This window comes from Brachycentrus maculatus, unplaced genomic scaffold, assembly GCF_059751285.1.
Source record: "Brachycentrus maculatus isolate JH-2025_06_01 unplaced genomic scaffold, ASM5975128v1 h1tg000065l, whole genome shotgun sequence".
NCBI lineage: Eukaryota > Metazoa > Arthropoda > Insecta > Trichoptera > Brachycentridae > Brachycentrus > Brachycentrus maculatus.
In genome coordinates, this window is record NW_028280819.1 from 2,370,231 (window position 1) to 2,392,500 (window position 22,270).

General features: G+C 30.7%; 1 protein-coding gene across 1 annotated transcript in view; it reads right to left on the reverse strand.

Annotated features, from left to right (window-relative positions):
• Positions 1 to 2,134: 2,134 nt before the first annotated feature.
• The window catches only part of LOC148311445 (soluble guanylate cyclase 89Db-like), a 60,168-nt gene continuing 40,032 nt past the window's right edge, over positions 2,135 to 22,270 (reverse strand). The window contains exons 3-16 of the mRNA XM_088256640.1: positions 21,458 to 21,579; positions 19,572 to 19,765; positions 17,807 to 17,940; positions 15,208 to 15,349; positions 13,934 to 14,034; positions 13,006 to 13,117; positions 12,673 to 12,784; positions 10,239 to 10,346; positions 9,383 to 9,551; positions 7,728 to 7,880; positions 5,289 to 5,442; positions 4,387 to 4,496; positions 3,646 to 3,732; positions 2,135 to 2,391 (exon numbers count right to left, since the gene is read on the reverse strand). Of these exons, the coding sequence (XP_088112766.1) occupies positions 2,278 to 2,391; positions 3,646 to 3,732; positions 4,387 to 4,496; positions 5,289 to 5,442; positions 7,728 to 7,880; positions 9,383 to 9,551; positions 10,239 to 10,346; positions 12,673 to 12,784; positions 13,006 to 13,117; positions 13,934 to 14,034; positions 15,208 to 15,349; positions 17,807 to 17,940; positions 19,572 to 19,765; positions 21,458 to 21,579 (1,812 nt within the window). The 3' untranslated portion in view covers positions 2,135 to 2,277. The remainder of the gene's footprint in view (positions 2,392 to 3,645; positions 3,733 to 4,386; positions 4,497 to 5,288; positions 5,443 to 7,727; positions 7,881 to 9,382; positions 9,552 to 10,238; positions 10,347 to 12,672; positions 12,785 to 13,005; positions 13,118 to 13,933; positions 14,035 to 15,207; positions 15,350 to 17,806; positions 17,941 to 19,571; positions 19,766 to 21,457; positions 21,580 to 22,270) is intronic.

The following is a 22,270-nucleotide window of genomic DNA, read 5'->3' on the forward strand; positions in this document are numbered from 1 at the left end:
TATATATATATATATATATATATATATATATATATATATATATATATATATATATATATATATATATATATATATATATATATATATATATATATATATATATATATATATATATATATATATATATATATATATATATATATATATATATATATATATATATATATATATATATATATATATATATATAAATATATTTATTTATATATATATATATATATATATATATATATATATATATATATATATATATATATATATATATATATATATATATATAAATATATTTATTTATATATATATATATATATATATATATATATATATATATATATATATATATATATATATATATATATATATATATATATATATATATATATATATATATATATATATATATATATATATATATACATATATTTATACATTTTTAAATATCTGTCATTAAAATACAATAAATTTATGAAAATAGAGTTAAATAAATGTTTTTTTTCTATTTTTAAATATAATAAAAAATATTTGCTTGAAGGAAGGTAAATACAAAATATTTTATTTAATACAATTTCTATCAAGCTATAAGCTCAAAACATCAAGCCCTATTTTACAAAAGTACTCCTTTTTATTTTATTTTGATTAACGTTGTTATTTATAACATTTTTAATGTACAGCGCAAGACAAAAGTTTAATATCACAAATTTATACATAAATGATTTACAATGTTTCGACTTTTTTTTCAATATAAGCATCGAAATATAACTAGTACACATACACACACATTAATACGCACACATAATATGCACATAGAATTGATCCAACAATCTATTAATAAAATGATCTATGAAAAATATATATAAATTGAAATACATGGAAAAATCGATTGGGGCCGATTCGTCCAGCTTAATTGTTGAATGTCAATAAATATAATCTCAGGAAAAAAATAGTAACAGTTACATCGTGATACTTTGATACATACCAGTACTGATAAATTAAAAAAAATATGAATTTGTTATAACGTACTAAAATAAAACTTCGGTACATAAAATTGCATGTACCTATGTTGTTAAGATTTTGTTTTCCTTATTAAGTGAAGAAGAGAGTGAAAGAAAATACATATGCAGGGTATAGGTAAAAAATGCACTTTCTCTAATAACTTTTAAGAAACGTCTGAGACACTACTATTAATCCTTAAAATCCTTACTGTCCATCTAACCTCCTCCCTTAGTTTTTCCCTTTACCTCCTTCCCTAAACTCCCTTTTTCCTTTGCCCTCCTTGTTATCATATTTTGTAATTTATGTTTTTTTTTTTTTATTTCGATTTGTTATTTATGTTTTTTTTTTAAATGTTCAAGTACTATCTACCCTCTGATTGTAAACAGCTATATATGGTATCAAACGTTTTGATCAATATCACTTGTCTGTTTTTGGTTGGTTGTAAGATATTGCTTTTTAGTAATAAGCCCGCCAAAGTACTTTTTTCTTTTCTATACGTGAAGTTTAAATAAATAAATAAAAGGAAATAGAGGAGGAAAAGGAAAAAAAATACAAAATAATAAATCTTTTTAAATTGTATGTTTTACTTGGTAAATACCACTTTTTCTAAAAAATCTATTGTGACACATATCGCTCACTCCTTTCAAGAACGTCATAAATAAAAAATCTTGATTTTTCAGAAGAACGTTTTTAAAGTTTAAAATTATAACACAATATATTAAAAATAAATATTAAGCCACTTATTGAACTTTTTACTGTGCAACATATCTTTTTGGGTAAAACTTGAAGGTTTTTTCTTCATTTGAAAAATATTATATCTATTTAAAAAAAAATTAAATAATACCTTTTCTTCAAAATGCAAAAACAGCATTTTCTGCCCTGTAGCGGGTAAATATCAAGTTAAAAATATGCCTATTTTGCTGGGATATAGTACATTTTCTGGGCATTCCGAAAACATACACAACTGAAAAATTACGATTTTTGATTTATAAGGTTCTTAAAAGAAGTGAGCGATATGTGAAGCTAAGTTAAAATTTTGAAGTTTGAAATTGAAAATTTGTTGGCAGGAATTCACACTGACACCATATGTAGTAGTAGTATGAATATATTTTTTTAAAATTCTAATTTTCTTATAAAATAAAATATAACGATTAATTCGCTTTGTAAAACGTCCAATTTGAAAGAAAAATCAAAAACAAAAAAATCATTTTTATGCAACTTTTCACAATTTTAGTGACATATATTTGCATAGGAAAAAACATAAAAATATTATCATTGATTTGTTTAGTCTGATTTGACCGTCAACACATCTTGCATACTCTTCAATAGCTCGCTATCCACTGAGTTACTGTCCTCTGTCTTTCCGTCCAACCAAAAAGTTTCCATCTCACCTTTGCCCTAAAAAAACAGCAAATTGTTATCATTATTGAAGAACTAAACGAAAAAATACTTCAAAAATATAAAAATATACATGCAAAATACGTTTTCTCACTGTATAAGATAACCAAGAAAACGCTTATTTTTTTTAAATAAAAATAAAACTCAACGCACATTTTCCTCACTATCACTATCACTAAACTTGTGTAAAGTTTTTTTTTAAAAAAGAGAAATATTTGTGTTTTAATTATTTACACAAGCATTTCAATTTCATACTATTTCTGTGAGCCTAAGCGGCTCATTACTAGAAATAGGTATCGAATTGTGGTAGAGTGGGTTTGAACCGAAAAACTCTGACTTAAGAGTCCGTGTCACTAACAACGGGACCACAACACGACACTGTTCACGATTCTGCCCATCATTGAACTAATATTGCATTATTTTTGCAATGAGATGACATGTCAACATGTAAAAATAACTCCGAAATGTAAAATAAAAACATGATTTGTGAACAAGGATTTAGACACATCCAAAATGTTTTGAACTTTATTGAAAAAAGTATTTTAACTAACTTACTAACTAACCATCACGCCGCTTCCCCGCAGGGGTAGGCAGAGAGAATCGAACGCCACACCACTCTGTCTTTGCAAACATTCTTTGCCTCTTCTACATTTATGCATCTCCTCATACATACCCGACGATTATTACGACTCCTGACCCGGCCGCTTTCAAGTATTTGACATACCTGATTGTGCCAAGTTTTCCTCGGTCATCCTCTGCTTCTTTTTCCAACTACATTCGCCTCATAAATTTGTTTAACCGTTCTTTCTTCACTCATACGCTCCACATGTCCAAACCCTCTCAACACACCTATCTTAATTTTATCGATAATGCTTATCTCAGCCTTACATTCTTTCCTTATTTCATCATTCGAACATCTATCAAACATCGTTTTGCCACACATTCTTCTGAGGGATCGCATTTCGACTGCATTCAGTCTGCTATCGTCCTTCTTTTGCCAACTCCATGCTTCGCTTCCATACATATTAAAAAGACTTGGCACGATCAGATCAATCAGAATCTAAAATCTGGCGGAGTCAAAAGTCTGCGTAATCGGAGGGCATATGTGACTAGATGTATGGATGTGAAGGAGGCGAGGAGTGTATGTCAGGACAGAAGAGTGTGGCGTTCCATCCTCTTTGCCTACCCCTGCGGGGAAACGGCGTGATGGTAGTAGTAGTAGGAGTAGTAGTAAATATTTAAAAATAATAATACCTTTACAGCCACGAGCCCTCTTGGTCTGACTACGTATTGAGAAGGTAGCAAGTCAGCAGTAGCGCGAGATATGTGAACTCTACCAATCTATAATATTTATAAGAAGATGCCATTAAAAATAAAACAAGTCTCTAAAATTTCCTAAGGGGATATTCGCAAACATACAATTCAGTTCGCTAATGTCTCCGCGAGGAGCCAGACGTGCCCGCGCACAAAATTTTTTAAAAATATCTATTGGAATTTGATTTTTTATTGAATATATCGTAGTCATACAGGAGAAAGTGACCAAGTGCATTTTGTACAAAAACGTGATCATTGACTATTTGATATCTTACTAGCTTAATATTGCCCTGAAAAATATCCCAAAGGATTTTAAACCTTGAAGTATAATATATATGAAGTATAAAAAATGACTAACTGCATTGATGTTTATTTTCTTGCCAAGCAAAAGTGACTTAAATGGCCTTTCTGAACATTTTACGTTTTGTCAGTTGGTCACTTTCTCCTGTACGACTACGATATGTGGAAAAAAATTACATACATTTTTTTGACTCCTTAACTTTCAAGAACTCATTTCAAAACCATATGTTTATTTCGAATAAAAAATTATTTTTTCAACACAAAAACAGTGTTTTAAGCAAAAATTCAATGACGTTAAATGTTACCTGGGTTTAAAAAAAATATGTGGCGGACTATCGATTATCCTGACCTAATAAAAAAATATATGTTTCAAATATTTACCATTCCACTGGATTGCATCCGGCTTGCCGTGTTGATGGTGTCCCCGAAGAAGCAATACCTCGGAACTTTCAAACCGACAACTCCTGCTACAGCCGGTCCACTGTGGACACCTGAAAAATACATTAAAAAATCACATTACTGTAATGGCTTGGTCTACACATGATCACACTCATGTAGGTTGTATGTATGTAAAACCCTGATCCCCACCCCAATGGTGCATAGGGCACTGCGTCATATAAACGCAGTGTTATCTTGATCGTTAACACATGAAGGAAAGGTGATCAGCCCTCCACTTCAGGTACCAGTCCAGGGTAATATTATATAAATATTACAGTGAAAAAATCCCTTATGTATTTATTTTATTTTACTTATTTTTTTACCCCCCCCTGGGAATCGAACCCGGGACCTCCAGAACGGTAGCCGAGCGTGCTGACCATTACACTACGAAGGTGGATGTAGGTTAATACCAGAAAAATATTTTATTAAAAACTGAATATATACATATATATATATATATATATATATATATATATATATATATATATATATATATATATATATATATATATATATATATATATATACATATATACATATATATATATATATATATATATATATATATATATATATATATATATATATATATATATATATATATATATATATATATATATATATATACATATATATAAATATATACAGCATAACGAATGCCATAAACCATTGTCACAATATTAATTTTTACGTATTTTTTAATAAAATATAACTTAATATACTCAAAAAATCTGCGTTTGATTTAAAAATAAATACATAAACATAATCGCTCACCGAAAAATAAAAGTGATATGACTAATCACGAAGTAAATGCTGTAATATTAATAATATTGAGAACGTCTCACCTATCTTTATGTGCACTTGAAGGGTTTGCGGCCTGCGCAGAGCGCTGGCAGCTTTGAGCATGGCGAGAGCAGCGTCAGCCACGTGCTGAGCGTGCCTGCTGGAGACGTCTGGGGCACCACTCACTGCCATGTACACCTGACCGACTGTTTCCACCTTACGAGAAAAAATACTAAGTCATTAGAGGTGTTAACTGGTAGTACTCAACGAAGTCCACCATATTTACCAATAACCTAGTTATGTTATGGGTGGGGGGTGAACGAAGCATGACAATTTTTTTTTCTGTAAATGCAATGTATATATATATATGTATGTATATATATGTATGTATGTGTGTATGTATGTGTATGTTTACGTATGTATGTATATTTATAAAAATATTGATATTTTTTGACTTCTCACCTAGAAAAAAAAAATCATTAACCACCCTCATTAATTACTCTCCTTTCCATCTCCTTCCCGCAAAATCAATTTTTTTATACCATACCCTTTTTTTAAATCTCCGATTGTTTTTTTATGTAACGTAATGTTTATTATTGTTAGTGTAACTATTGTTTATTATATACTTTTTTATATGTAAAGCTGTACAATTCCCGAACAAATAAAAAAATAAAATAAAAATAAATAAGTCCCGGTTCCAGCTCTGATATATGGAAGTGAAGCGTGAAGTTGGCAAAAGCGAGATGAAAGTGACTGATTGATGTCAAAATGCGATCACTCCACGATAGATGTTCCAATAAGGAAATAACGCAAGGCTGAGCTAAGCATTAACGATAAAATTTAGGAGGGTGCGTTTGGACATGTGGAAGGAATGAGTGAAGAAAGAACGGTAAAACAAATTTAAGAGGCTAATGCAGTTTCATAAAAGAAGCAGAGGAAGATCGAGGAAGCTTTGAAGAATCAAGGACTTCAAATACTTGAAAGCCGTCGGGACTGGAGTCGAAATGATCAGCGAATAGGTATGAGGAGAATAGTATGTAGAAAAGAAAAAAAATCTACTACTACTATGTATTACTCTACTACCATAACGCCGTTTCCTCTCAGAGGTGGGCGGAGAGGATGGAACGCCACTCTCGTCTGTCCTGACATTCACACCTAGCTTCTTTCACATCCATACATCCAGTGTAACATGACCTTACGATTATGCAGACTTTTGACACCACCAGATATTAGGTTCTGATTGATCTAAGTCTTTTTCGGCCATCCTCGTTCTGTTGTCACATTCGACAAATGTACTTTCTAAGGCATTTTCTTAAATAACATTCTAACACGGAAAAAACGTAATTTTTCAAAATACTGAAGATCTGCGAAGCCTTAAAATTGCGTACCTTTAAATTTTTGTTTACTGCGAAATTAATTAAATAGCCTTATCATTTTCATATAATAATTCACACGTATATAAGAGCTTTTGATGTAGTACGTATAAAATGGCGCTATATAATTTATCCAAAATTATTATTATGATGATAATTTAGAGGTCACGTATAGATATTTTCCAACTTGGTTTCTCCTTTGTATTTGATAAAAAATTTATATGTGCGAGTCCTTGGGTTTATAAAAAATACCCAATCATTTTTCTTTCCAGAAGGATTCTAGTTGACAAATTTGCGGAGATAAAATTCATATCATATTTCGAAATAACGAGGAGACTGCGCGACTTCGGAGCGCTTTGTGGAATCACAAATAGGTTGTCACTTTGTAAAAAGTATGATTGGACAAGAATCAGAGACGAAAGAAAATATACACGTGTATAATATGTAGATATCACTTTCATGGAATAAAATTCAAGGAATTCAACTCAGTCTTTTGAAATCAACAATATGAAAAAATTCAAAAGGATTTTATTTTCGTGTTGAAAACGTGAAAATTATAATTACATTTTTTTATGATTATAGAAAATAAAAATAAAATATTTGTAAAATTAATCAATTCTTCATTTTTAATGATTTCACATTTTTAAAACGCCAAAAGTGGTTTTAAACTGCTTAAATACATTTTCGGTTTTGAATCACCTCGATAAAAACTTAATATTTACAATTTCATTATTTTTTTATGATTATAGAAAATAAGAATAAAAAATCATAGTAAAATAAATCAAGTATTCATTTAAGGTGGTGTGGACATGTGGAGTGAATGGATAGCGAAAGAATGACTAAAAAAATATATTTTGGCAAATGTGAATGGGAGAACAGAACGAGGACGGCCAAAAAGACGATCAATCAGAACGTAAAATTTGATCGTGTCAAAAATCTACGTAACCGAAGAGCATGTATAACTACATATTTAGATGTATGGATGTTAAGAAAGCTAGAAATGTATGTCAGGATAGACGCGTATGGCGTTCCATCCTCTCTGCCTACCCCTTCAGTGAAACGGTGTGATGATAGTTGTAGTATAAAATGGTTAACTATATATTTGTAGGCATTCAAATTTCAGTTTACCTTATACACGCTGTAATGGTCTAAAAGCTGGTCAAAACAGGAAAACACGGCATTGATGACAGAGACAGTATCCATGACTTGCTGTCGTGTTCTATTGCTGGTGGCGCGGACTTCTTCCAGGGCGCAGAACATCACGGACACTTCATCGAACGACTGAAAAAAATCATTAACTGATTCGGCAGTCACATTGTAGTAATATCTATCCATTAATTAAAGTTTTACCGAGGAAATATAATCGACAAAAAAAAATTAAGTCAAATGCAAACTTCCTTCGATATCACAGTTTCAAATATATTTTTTCCCCATTAATGCGGGATATGCGATACCCCATAACTTAATTTTCTTTAAACCAAGGTGAAATTTAAGGTATTTTTTTCTTAAAACACCGTATTTCTATTAAAAAATCAGTTATTCTTCAAAATAAATAAACGGTTTTATGTATTAATTTTGAATCAAACACAGATTTTTTGAGTCAACTAAGTTGTATTTTATTAACAAAAAACACATAAAAAATTATATTGTGACAATTGTTTCGCCTTGTTAGGGCATTATCAAACGAATGTCGATTATTGAATGTCGAATGTAAATTAATACATAAATTAAAATGGAGTTCTACAAATTAAACGCCAAGTCAATAAGTAAATAAATAAACGGGGTTGAAAAGAAAAGAGTAATGAAAAGGTAAGGAGTTAAAAAAAAAATATTAAAAATATTTTTTCAAAACATAATTTTTAAAACAAGTGTCGTTTATTGAATTGAATTTTTGCGAGTATCCCCTGAACAATTATTTCTTTTGTGCCTATATGTAACACACACATGTACTCTTGTAGACAATTATAAATCAAATTATTTAAATAATTAGAGATTATTCAAAATAAAGCAATAAGAATGGTACTTAAGAAAAATAGATAAATATATGCAAAAAATAAAAATAATATGGAAAAAAATTAGAGATAATAACTCCACTGGTTACCTATAAAAAAAAAAATAAGAATAATAAAACCCTTATCCGCACCCCAATGGTGCATAGGGCACTGCGTCATATAAACGCAGTGTTATCTTGATCGTTTGCACATGAAGGAAAGGTGATCAGCCCTCCGCTTCAGGTACCAATCCAGGGTAGTATTGAATAAATATTACAGTGAAAAAATCACTTATATTTATTTTACCCCCCTTGGGAATCGAACCCGGGACCTCTAGAACGGTAGCCGAGCGTGCTGACCATTACACTACGGAGGCGGACTATAAAACCGCGGACCTATAAAAAAGAGACTAATATATAATATGCTTTTAATATAAATTTTTGAAAGATAAATTACTTAAATATTTTAAGGATAAAATAGTTTTTAAAAAAAATCATGAATACAGTACTAGAAATAAGGATAAAATAAAACATTTTTGAAAAAAAACAACAGAGTCGCAAAATTGTTTAATGTATAAGGGTTTCAAATGTACGATGAAATGCCTCTACGTATGAAGAATGAAAAGAGTCTGAAAGAATTTTAAAAATGTTTTGTTTACTGTAAGAAGATGTAAATATATATTTGATATAAATTAAGTGCAAAAAATAATTTGTTTTAAATGTAATATAAGCCAACTAAAGAAGAAGAAAAAAGTTCTCTTTCATTTAGACCTAGTGATGTGTAAATTTTTACCTCGCAGGTGCTCAATGGGGACTGTCCCTTCCTGAGACGATCAGCGACGCTCCTGGGGATCATGGAGTAAAGCAAGTCGTCTCCTCTCCTTTTCCATCTATCCAGAAGTTGCAAGGATCTTTCCAGTTCATCGGAACGCTGTTCAGCTCTTTCACACATCAATTCTAACCTGTAACAGATCAATCAAAGTTGCATTCGAATACGCGTATGTTTTTATATTTGTACATGTGGCAGGTAAAACCATGCTTTATTAAAAAAAAGATATTTTTGTCCGCAATGGTAACGCCATCTTGTGAACGTTACAACAACACATGCAATAATGCTCATGGCAGACAGCATGCTTATTGACTTCCGCCTTTCATTTCAATGTTTCCGAAAAAGTGTATTTGACTAACTGTCACAAAAAGTTCCTATAAATATTTATTTTTATTTTGCATGTCTCTTAATTCCATACTTATGTTGTTTAAAATTGAACTAAAAGAATACTGGTAAAAAATTTCTTGTTTTTATTTTTGGTCTGGTATGAGTCTCTGAGACCTATAACAGTGGCAATGTTAAAAAAACTTATAAGAGTACTTAAGGGATAATACTATTTTATGCTGTACAAAATATTAGATAGTACCGTAGAATGGGGCTACTTGAACTTTGATATGTTACTTGAGCCCAGAACAAAAAAATCTGTATTTGGTTTACAATAATGAACGTACTACAATGAATCATGTCGATACGTTCATTATTGTAGACCAATTTACAGATATAAATATTTTTTGGTACTGGGCTCAAGTAACACATCAAATTTAAAGAAGCCCCGTTCTACGCTATACTTAAATGTTGTATTATTGTGTTTGGTTATTACCTTGAACAATGTTGCCATCCTGCCAAAACCAGCTCTCTCGATAGCCCATGAGAGTTGAGATCATTTAAGAACAACCCGGTTGTAGGCAATTCATCTAGATTATTAATCCTGAAAAAATATGTTTCTATATACGTTTCATCCTTGTATTTTTATCCCCTTTTATTCGTCAGTATTGTCAAACTTTAATTGAAAAACTAGGACTAAAATCACAAAAGTTTTCAATGTAATTTTTCTCACAATCACACATCTTGAGCGCTTGTGCACTAAACGAAACTTTACTGTCTGGCAGTCCGGTTTTTTACGGTAACATGAAAAATATTAATGGCTTGCGCACCGATCTGAAGAAAGACGGACTAGTGCACAAGTCAATCATCCATTTTTTCATGCTACATCGGACTGTAAAAACCGGACTGCCAGACAGTAAAATTTCGTGAGCGCCCTTAGGGCGTTTGTGCATTACACGGAATTTTACCGTCTGGCACTTCAGTAAGCGTGATAAAACGATTATTTGCTTGTGCTTTTGTCCATCTTTCTTCGGATCGGTGCTCTTGATCGGTGCGTGAACACGTTGCATATAAATTCGATCACATTATACTGTCGTAGTTGCTTTAATTTTTTCAAACCGGACTGCCGGACGGTAAAATTCCCTGTAGTGCGCAAGCGGCTTTAGACTTGTGGCACTATTAACGGGGGAAGCGGGTGCGATATACGCACATAGGTGTTCGTATATGATTTATATAATATGGAAATATTAGATAAATTATTCAGTATTATTACATATACGGAATTTTCTAGAAAAGCTGCAGGGATTTATATACATAATACTCTTAGTATGTAAATTGGAAAGTTTTCTGAGTAGAGCTCGGGATTTATCAAGTTTACACAGACCCTGAGAGTAAGTGCAGTAGACGAGATTACAAAATACCAACTCGGCTATCTACAAAGACCCAAGTTCTGTACATGGAATGTGTGCGGTATGTCTTAATATTATCCCCTATATATATATACTCAAGGCACCTTAGCTAGGGCAATACATGTACATACAAAAAAAGTGATATTATGAAAAATTAAAAATTATTTTCTTGGGGTTCAAATCAGTTCGCAATTTTAGTACACCTGAATTATAATTATAGATCTTTATTTAATTACGGGCACACTCAATAAAACATAATTTTACACATTAAAAGATTTTATGATATTATTTATTGATTCAGAATTTGCTTCGTGGATTGACATGTTGATTATTTAAAAAAATAAGAAAACAGTGTTTAATACTTTTATTGTTTCCAAAAGTGGTATTATACATCGCTCACTCCTTTCAAGAACGTCATAAATCAAAATACTTTTCAAGAACGTCATAAAGTTTAAAAATATAATACAATGTATTCAAAATAAATATCACGCCACTTACCGAACTTTTTACTGTGCAACAGAACTTTTTAGGTAAAATCTGAAGGTTTTTTCTCCATTTGAAAAATATTTAGTATATTTAAAAAAATAATTAAACAATACCCTTTCTTCAAAATGCAAAATCAACACATTCTGCCTTGTAGCGGGTAAATATTAAGTTTAAAATATGTCTCTTTTGCTGGGATATAGTACATTTTCTGGGCATTCTGAAAACATGCACAACTGAAAATTGACGATTTTTGATTTATGACGTTCTTGAAAGGAGTGAGCGAAATGTGCTTAATTTTTTTTTAAATAAGGATTTTATTAATTCATAATAAATCTTTTGAATGTAAGGTATCCATAAGAACACTATTCATTACATATCGACGTGCCCTACGTAAAGTGCTCTAACTACATTTTTGTCAATTTTGAGATATTCGGTGTATGTTATAAACTGACAGTTATCTACAAATATAAACAAACAAAAAATATAAAATAAATTACGCCTAGTTTTCAGACTTATAAGACGCTATGTACATCGAATTTTCAGAATGAACTGAACTCCTAAAACGCTAACTACTTAATTTTGACAAAGCATAAAGTTTTAAAACGATTTAATACATTGTTTTATATGTTTTGGAATGCATAATACTAGTTTAGAATTTCGGATAGAAACGTTAATTAATAAAAAAATACGTTGAAAAAATCTTCTAAGCTCTCTCCTGTAAAGTAACAGATTTTCAGATAGAGTACTTTACGTAGGGGCTGTCGATATAATGTCCTTGTATCTCCTTTGAAAGTTTGATCAAGACAGGTTTAAATGTCGTTATTTTTAGTACGTTTCTAGGTTCTCGTCAATAAGGCGATTTCTCAGTTTTGTTTTTAATGAGGTTCATGCTTGAATTTTTTTTAGCACGATCGAAGATCCTTCCCGCGGATATTTGTCCTGGACCTGCACTTAAAAGGTCAAAAAGCAACATTCGGCACCGGAGCCACACTTTGCAGACCTATGAATTAGTGTATATTTGTATTTTTTACTTACAATGGACTGCATAGAAATACCAGTGAATTGATCTCTTTGATGAAGAGCATCTGCCCTTTGAGAAGAATACTGCGGGCGCCTTGACTTCCACGACGATCCAACACTCCTGTACCTTTAAATCAAATACTCCATATAAAAACAATAGATGTTTCATCTCAATTTGAGATACTGATATCATCCGTAGGGTAAATAATCCAGTGTCTGACATAAATAATAATAAAATAATAAAAATTGTTGTTGAATATAGGTCTCAATTCATGTAACGATACTAGTATTTTTACGTGAATTGAGACCTTTTTTCAACAACAAAATTCAAAAAAATTGCTGACTTACTTGGTCTAAAATCGCAGACATTAGAAGGAGATGGTGTTGGTTCCTGATTGGGAGCAGCCGCGGTGCAGCGTACGAGTTCTAGTTCAAATAATACTGATTGCAAGTATCGCACCTGAATAAAAACAAATAAACTTAACAAATAATTTGATGGTTACTTATACTAAATTCAATTTACTTTGGAAATGAAATCGTCTTACATTAGTGACGTAAGTGGTTACGATTTTACATGATTTTTTCTGACATCTCTCAAAAATTAAGAAGAATATGGAAGTCAGGGCATTTACGGGGCTGACGACCGTCATAGGATGGTTTGAGTGATCACTTTACACACGTGTAACATTCACCAATTCTACCCATTATTGACCACCACATTACTCAAATTCTTGGATGTTCTATATATATATGAACCAATTATGAAACATTGTTCTTGAATCACTAGAACTTCACTAGAGACATCTATTGGTGAGATGAAAAGAAGCTTTTTATTGAGCAGAAATCCTTATATTAGTATGTGAAGTCCGAATCCTGGATAAGACCACACACAAGAAACGCCGGAAAATATCATTTTCATTTTTATTATTTTAGCTTTTAATTTGACCAGTTAATTTATTTACAACACTTGGAGTGTGTCCAAATTATCTCCAATTATAGATAATATATTTGTGGACAAGTATTTGGACACACTCAAAACGTTGTAAATTTTCATTTGGTTATTTTATTACAAAAAATTTAATCACTTTTTTAATACCTAAAATAAACTTATTTTCGTTATATTTAACATAATTTAAAGACATTGAATTGAAATTTAAAACATTAATTAAACCGTTTGGAGATTAAGAGGATTTGAGAGCGGCCTCTTTTAAAATTAGGGCGGGAATTCAAGAAAATGAGGGAAGGATAAGAGATGCCATTATCAAAGATTCCTTACCGTTTCAAAAGTGAAAGGCACTCCCTTGGGACGCCTGACTCGGAACAAATCCGTGACTTGCTGCCCAAGAAAATGTTTTCTGCCGCCTCCCCAGGCTTCCACTACCTGGAATATCAAAAAAGAAAATCCATCAAACATAATTCTCTTGCTCATCTGAGAATTAAGATTGAAATAAATAATTAAGTAGAGTAGTTATTAAAAATTAAACTATATGTCCGCCTCCGTAGTGTAATGGTCAGCACTCTCGGCTATATAACGATCAAGATAACGTTTATATGATGCAGTGCCCTATGCACCATCAGGTGCGGATAAGGGTTAGAAAGAAAAGATCTATTGAAAATTAAACACCTTTATTAGAACAATATTTTGAGTGTGTCCAAATACTTATTCACAAATGTGGATTATCTCCGATTATAGGAGTTATTTATCTTTTTTTTATATCTCAAAATAGATGAAGAAGAATATGACGTCTGGGCATTAACGGGGCTTACGACCGCCATAAGATGGTTTACGTGATTGACAACCACACTACTCAAATTCTTGGAAGTTCTATATTTGTGAACCAATTTCGAAACATTGTTCCTAAATCACTAGAATTTTACTGCAGACATGTATTGATGAGATGAAAATAAGCCTTTTATTAAGCAGAAACCATATATATATATGTATATATATATATATATATATATATATATATATATATATATATATATATATATATATATATATATATATATATATATATATATATATATATATATATATATATATATATATTTATATATATATATATATATATATATATATATATATATATATATATATATATATATATAAATATATATATATATATATATATATATATATATATATATATATATATATATATATATATATATATATATATATATATATATATATATATATATATATATATATATATATATATATATATATATATATATATATATATAGACTACGAAACGAGCGTCGCTGGTTCAATTCCCGCCAAGTGTAAAATAAGTTCAAGAAAAATTTACTTTCAATCTGGCTGTTTGTGATGTCTTTTTCACATTTACCTTCCCTATCATTACTATCCTACCCCTACCTGCAGACAAGCCTCTAAATGTAGAAGCTTTGCGGGTTATTCCTTAAATAAATAAAAAATAATATTTTTTTAAATTTGTCATTCTACGTATTAATTGAACAGCCCACGTATTTATAATACATACATTATAATGATTTTTATGTATTTAAAATTATCCAAAAAATACCTACCTTTTCGCCAGCCGAGATGACCTTCATAGTCTGGTCCAGGAGCACTCCGAACGGGAAGAGATGCAGCAGCAGATAAGCTGGTACCTTCGGAAGACCAGCGTCTTCACCGCGACAAGCTCTTTCTCCCGCCGTTCGCACCTAGAATGACATTTTTTATCAAATCTTTTTTAATCTTCAATTCAGAGTTACTGGATCAAAAAATATTGACAATATTTTAAGTGTGTCCAAATAATTGTTTACAAATCTGGGTTTTTCTTCAAGTTATTTATATATTTTTACTTCTCAACATATCGCTCACTCCTTTCAACAACGTCATAAATAAAATAAAAAATGTATTTTTCAGGAGATCGTTTGTAAAGTTTAAGAATATAATCAAATGTATTAAAAATAAATCTCAAGCCACTTTTTAAACTTTTTACTGTGTAACAGATCTTTTAAGGTAAACCCTGAAGGTTTTTTCTGCATTTGAAAAATATTAATTTTAGTTTAAAAGAATAATTAAACAATATATTTTCTTCAAAATGCAAAAACAACACTTCCTGCTCTGTAGCGGGTAAATATTGAGTTAAAAATATGCCGCTTTCGCTGGGATATAGTACATTTTCTGAGCATTCCGAAAATATGAACAACTGAAAATTGACGGTTTTTTTAAATATGACGTTGTTGAAAGGAGTGAGCCATATATGAATATGGAAATCTGGGTATTTACATGGCATATGGCCTGTCGTAGGTTGGATGAGTGATCACTTTACACGCGTGCAACATTCATTTTTCTACAGTGATGACCACAATACTCATTTTTTTGGAACTCCTACATATATCGTTAATCTCATGACACTGCACGTGTGACTTCACTAGAGCTATCTTTGGTTGGATAGGGGAAGCTTTTATTTGAATCGGAAAAATCAATAATCATGTAAAAGAAACAACAAAGAGAAGTATTCAAAAAAAGTTTTAATTTTATAAAGTTTTTAAAATATACCTCAAAATATAAGCAAAAAATCCAAGATTATAATTTCAATAAAAAAAATTTTTAGAGATGAATGTAAAAATGAATATTTTCAAAAATCTTTTAAACAAACATATTTATTATGTGTTAAGATTTTAAAAATATTTTATTTAGAATAGCATAGTTTCACATTTGTTGCAAAGTATTACCATTGATACAAATTCAATAACCAAGATTCCATATTTAATATTTGCACCCACTCTAAGATCATTTGCGCCCATTTTGAGAACATTTGCACCCATTTTAAGAACATTTGCACCCATTTTGATATCATGCGCTTTTAAATTTTGATCCTCGATTACGAGAACGTACTTCCGTATTCTACTCGTAATCCTATATATGCAAGATTTATTCACACAAAGCGAGGATTCGATTTAAAGCGTTTACGCTCGAATACCCATGAATTACGTACCTTGATCTAGAAACAGCTAGAATGTTCCACATTAAATAACATTCTTTGAAATGTAACTAGGGTGACTATTTATCCTCGTTGAATTTATTGATATACGGTAAGAAATGTGTCGCCTACTTTCAAAATCCGCCAGATCCATGTCGATTTTACAAAAAATGCAAAATTCTCCGGGTAACATTTATGTTTTAAAGATTTGTCTATCTTTAGATAAAATATTATGAAATAGAGAATTTTCCCATTTTTTTAGAAAATTTTCAGTGTTTAAAAAAAACACGAGACACGAACCGATAATGACGTCATCTTAATTTTTGACCTATCCCCGCTTTCTGATTGGCCAATATGGGTCAGAAGGCAAGTTCCATGAATATAGCGGAATTTGAAAAACAACGCTGTTTTTAAGTATTGTTTAGCAGGATTTTAAAGTATATAAATATTTTACACAATAAAACCCACAATTGGCATTCTGATGTATTTATTTTAATATCTTTCAAAATTGGATCTGGCGGATTTTGAAAGTAGGCGACACATGTATCCTTAATATGTAAATCATCATCCCATATATACGCTCGAATAACATATCTTTGTAATTGAAGTCTCCACATAGATGATGTAGATTACAGAAGTCTGGTCTTATGAATTGTCATAGACTGGTTTAGATTATCACTTGTAACGCATTTAAGTATACATTCACTATTCTACGCATGATTGTTCACCATTCTATTTTTTTTTGAACTTTTAAATTCATCCCATATTTCACACCTTCTTTCATATGTGAGTTCTCGGTAGCATCTAAGGTCCGTTCTTACAAACATCTCATTAAACATTTTTAACCCTTAAGGCAGTGGTCCCAAAACCCCGGGCCGCAAATCAAATGGTACCGGACTGCCCAAAACTCTGCTTAAAAAAACAGACATACTAAGTAAAAATTATTTAATTATGGACAAAAAATAATTATTTAGTTGAGAACCCCTTCACGCCAAGTTACCCCCGAAACAGTACCTTCGAAGTAAAAAATACGACTCTTTTAATCAAACGACCTTATGTATAAATAATCAAAGTCCCCTCCCAAAAATTATCAAAAATTGACTGGTCCGCGGCCATAAAAAGGTTGAGGACCACTGCCTTGAGGTATTGTGGCGTCATTACAAAAAAATATATTACAATAGAAACTCACATATTCCCTGTTGTCAAAGTCGAGTCTGTAGGTGACCAGCACATGCTTAGTTTCTGCAGTGGGAAGCTGTTCGTCGATTACATGTATTCCCAAGTCAAATCCATACAGCTCCTTTGCGATTTCTATTAATTGACCTGAAATGTTCAAAGGAAAGAGAATAAAATAACAACCCATGACAGTCAAACAACTATACGCTAAAAGCAATAATTACATATGCATTTAAGATATACTCTCACATAAAACCAGAAACCACCTAATCACAATTAGTCACATCCTTGGAGGACCTCTACTGGACTCCGAGAAGGTGAAGCTCCTACCACCAACACAGGTCGTGAGTTACATGACTCATGTAGGTCTTGGCAGTGAGCTGTAAAACACAGGGAAGTCACAATAGACCTGACATGGTCGCGGTGACATAAGGGATGCAAGATCCCTTGACCCCCAAGGAAAAAAATCACAATTAACACACTTTATGGAAATGTAATTTTGTTTATTTCATCATATACCTAATTACAAATTACAATAATGTGCCCTCCTTGAATTATCCCGTGCCGAGGGGATATTTCAGAATATTTATTTAAAATTAATAATTAATAAATTTATGTATAAATTTTAAATCAAACACAGATTTTTTGAGTCTACTAAGTTGTATTTTATCAACAAAAACATAAAATATTAATATTGGGACAATTGTTTCGCCTAGTTATGGCATTATCGAACGAATGTGAAGATTAAATGGACTGACGGTCCTTATGTAGCTACACAATTCTAAGTGACAGTTTTAACACGTGCAGCAATAATTGATTAATTAATAAAACAAATAAAAAACTATAAAATAAATGCACGAAAATTGTTTATGCAATCAAACACGAAATGGCTAATCAATGCGATCTATTTCAGATCTGCCCACTTCCATTTTCCAGTTTTGAATAGCACTTTCACATTATTTTTATTTTTAATGACTTTATAGCTAATGGAACATGGTTGTACAACTTTTTTTTATAATAATTAAAGCTCTTTTATAAACATAGAATGTATGAAGAATGAAAAGAGTCAGGAATAATTGAAAAATAAATGTTATGTTTACTGTAAGGAGATGCAAATATATACATAGATGATGTAAATTAAGAGTAAATAATAGTTTTATATTTGTTGTAATATAAGCTAACTTAAGAAATAAAATAAAAAATAGAATCACACGATCCGAAAAACAGAATCGAACCAAATTAAACCTTACCTCTTTTGGTCGAAAGAACTTTGATAATTATGCAACGAAGTTGTATAACCGGTTTCATTATCCATAATGTCATTAAATAACGAAACTAAGTATAAAAGAGCCATTCGTAAATGGATAACGGAGGTGGGTTAATCTAAAATAGGCTATATCTCATGCATTCATCGTTCACTTTGTGTAATACCACTTGAAAAAACACTACTTTGTGACTACCGATTTTTTAAAAGTGCATTTTCTTTTACTGTTTTAAAACTGGCATTACACAAAGTGAAAAATGAATGATAAGGAGAGTATTATATTACCATATCACAAAGTAAACAATGCTTTTTATTTACAAAATATATATCTCATGCATTCATTAAATTTAAATTTCATACAATTGTATAAATGTTATGATGTAATTGTTGTATGAAAACCCGGTGAGGATACATTATTGTAAATTGTAACTTGTAATAATGAGTATGATTAATCTAAAAAATTGAAAAATTCCTTCACATGACACATGCAAAGTAAATATATTGTTATTTTTACCTTTGAAATAGCTGGAAAACCCTTGTCTGGCACTCCTGTACACCAGGACTGCTCCATCGTCGTCAATTTTGGTCAGGTACATGGAGGGACTCTTCATCCTTGGGTAAGTGAAGCGCATACGGAGATGGATGTTGTCCACAGACTGCAGAAACTCGCAGAAGTATCTCCCGGTAGCCTTGATCATCTCATCGTATCTTAAATTAAATATACCAATATCATCAAGAAGTAAAAAAAATAACCCTCCAAATAACCCTCCTCTTCACACTCCTCTTGTTTTTACTAATTATAGACATAATTCATATTTATGGCGAACTTTTTTCCAATTTTAATGCAATCTCGAAAACATTTAACATAGACTTGTTAGAAAAGAACCACAGTAGTGTGCGGCGTTTGTTCTTCGAATAATGGTGCATATGTTTTTGGATGTGTGTGTGTGTGGGTGCGTGTACACACACACATACAAAAACATATGCACCATTATGTGTATAGTATGTCCATGTGAGCGTTTGTCGCTCACTCCTTTCAACAACGTCATATATAAAAAAAACTTGATTTTTCAGGAGATCGTTTTTAAGTTTAAAAATACAATGAAATGTAAAGAAAATAAATTTCAACCCACTTATTGAACTTTTTACAGTGCAACAGATTTTTTTGGGTAAAACGTGAATGTTTTTTGTCCATTTGAAAAATATTAAGTTTATTTGAAAAAATAATTGAACAATCCTTTTCTTCAAAATGCAAAAACAATACTTTCTGCCCTGTAGCGGGTAAATATAAAATACATTTTCTGGGCATTCCGAAAATATGCACAACTGAAAATTGACTATTTTTGAAATATGACGTTGTTGAAAGGAGTGAGCGATGTGGGTGTGAGAGTGTTTGTTTGCGAATGAATGTTTTTTTATAAATCATGTATCTATTTATGAACACCTGTAATTGGCTTTGCGTTAATTGTTTTTATTTGTTGGTGTTGGTTTTCCTAAAAAAAAAAAAATCCAAATATTTTCCTAAATATTTCATGATGATATTCATTGATGTTTGATTAAAATGTAAATATGTAAAATAGGCATTCGGGTCAACAAAATTAACACTCTATTTTTGTAAAAACGTCTTATAAATGTAGATATATCATACATACAAAAACATCTTGCTATTACTGTGTATTCGATGTTCTCCGGGGGTCAATTTGGGTCATTCCAAGTCTTATTTATAATGTATATGGCTGTAAAACATGCAATGCTATTGTTAGAAATAATAATACGATTAATATCTAAACCGAGAATTATGTGAATCCCTTTTTTGTATTAAAACGTACATAAACTCTTAACGTGAGCAACAATTTAATTTAATTAAAGAAATTGATATTTTATTTATGTGTTGATTTGTGTAATTATAAAGTTGGTTAATTAAATAAAATATAAAGACTCATCTTATACTGCTTTTAATAATTTGTTGATGTAAACACGACTAGTTTCGAGAACTACAAATAAACGCATCAATAAGTCTTTTCGTTTCAAAACCGTATATTTATTTTGAAGAAAAACTTCGAAATAAATATTTTATACTGTGTATATAAAAATGGAACGATGAATGATAAGGAGAGTGATAAATATATGATTTAAATAAAATAAACGGTGTGTTAAGCAAAAAAATCAATCACGGTAAATGCTATCTGGGTTTAGGTAATGAAAATTAATAATTAAAATGTAACTTTGTTTTAAAATCACTATAAAATAGTTTATAGTGATTTTTTAATTTTAAAATTTTAATTATAAAATAGAAAATCACAAAGTTAGTGCTTCAAATATAAATAAAAGAAAATTAAGCTACCGGCTGTCGAATATCCCGCCTTAACTAAGGTAGGATTTTGATTGAATGATTCTTACCCAATGTTACTGAAGTATCTGACAAAACATCTTCCGAAAAATCCCATGAAGATATCAGGAGTCGAGGATGTCGCACTTGCCAGAGCTGCAGCTAGTTTGGTCATCAGCTCGTCAGGGTATTGCTGGTAAAAAAAACTTATTATAAAACAGTGCATTAAAAAAATCTTTATAAACATATTGTGGTTAGTTAAAAAAGTAAGGTTGAATTAGGTTTTTTTTATTAATATTTTTGACACAGGGCTAGTGACCTGTTGTAGACTGGATAAGTGATAACTTTACGCGTGCAACCTTCATTATTGTACCCATGATTAAAAACCACAGTACACAAAATTTTGAAACTCCTAGATATATCATTCATCTCATGACACGCCTGGATTTTTTTTTAGTTTTTTTTTATCCAGCTTCACAACATTTTGAGTGTATTCAAATACTTCTCAGTATATAAAAATAATCAGGAGTTCGGATCTTGCATACATCCAAATGAAAGAGTTAAATGTATAGATAACTCACATGTCTATGTCATGAGATTGATCATACATCTATTTAAAAAAAAGAGCAGTGTGATTAATTGATAGGTCACCTCATGACTCATGATAAAAAGTGCCTTAGTTTTAGAAATATTTCCACTTTTATGAATTTTCCGAAAATCTACCCCTTAGTTAAGTTTTTTTAATTAAATTAAAATAAATTTCAATTTTGAAACAAAAATTAGATTCATAAAACATGACAAATTAAAAATGTGACACTCAAAAAACTGATCTAAAACGTAAATGTTCGGAAAATTCATACAAGTAAAATATTTCTGGAAAACTA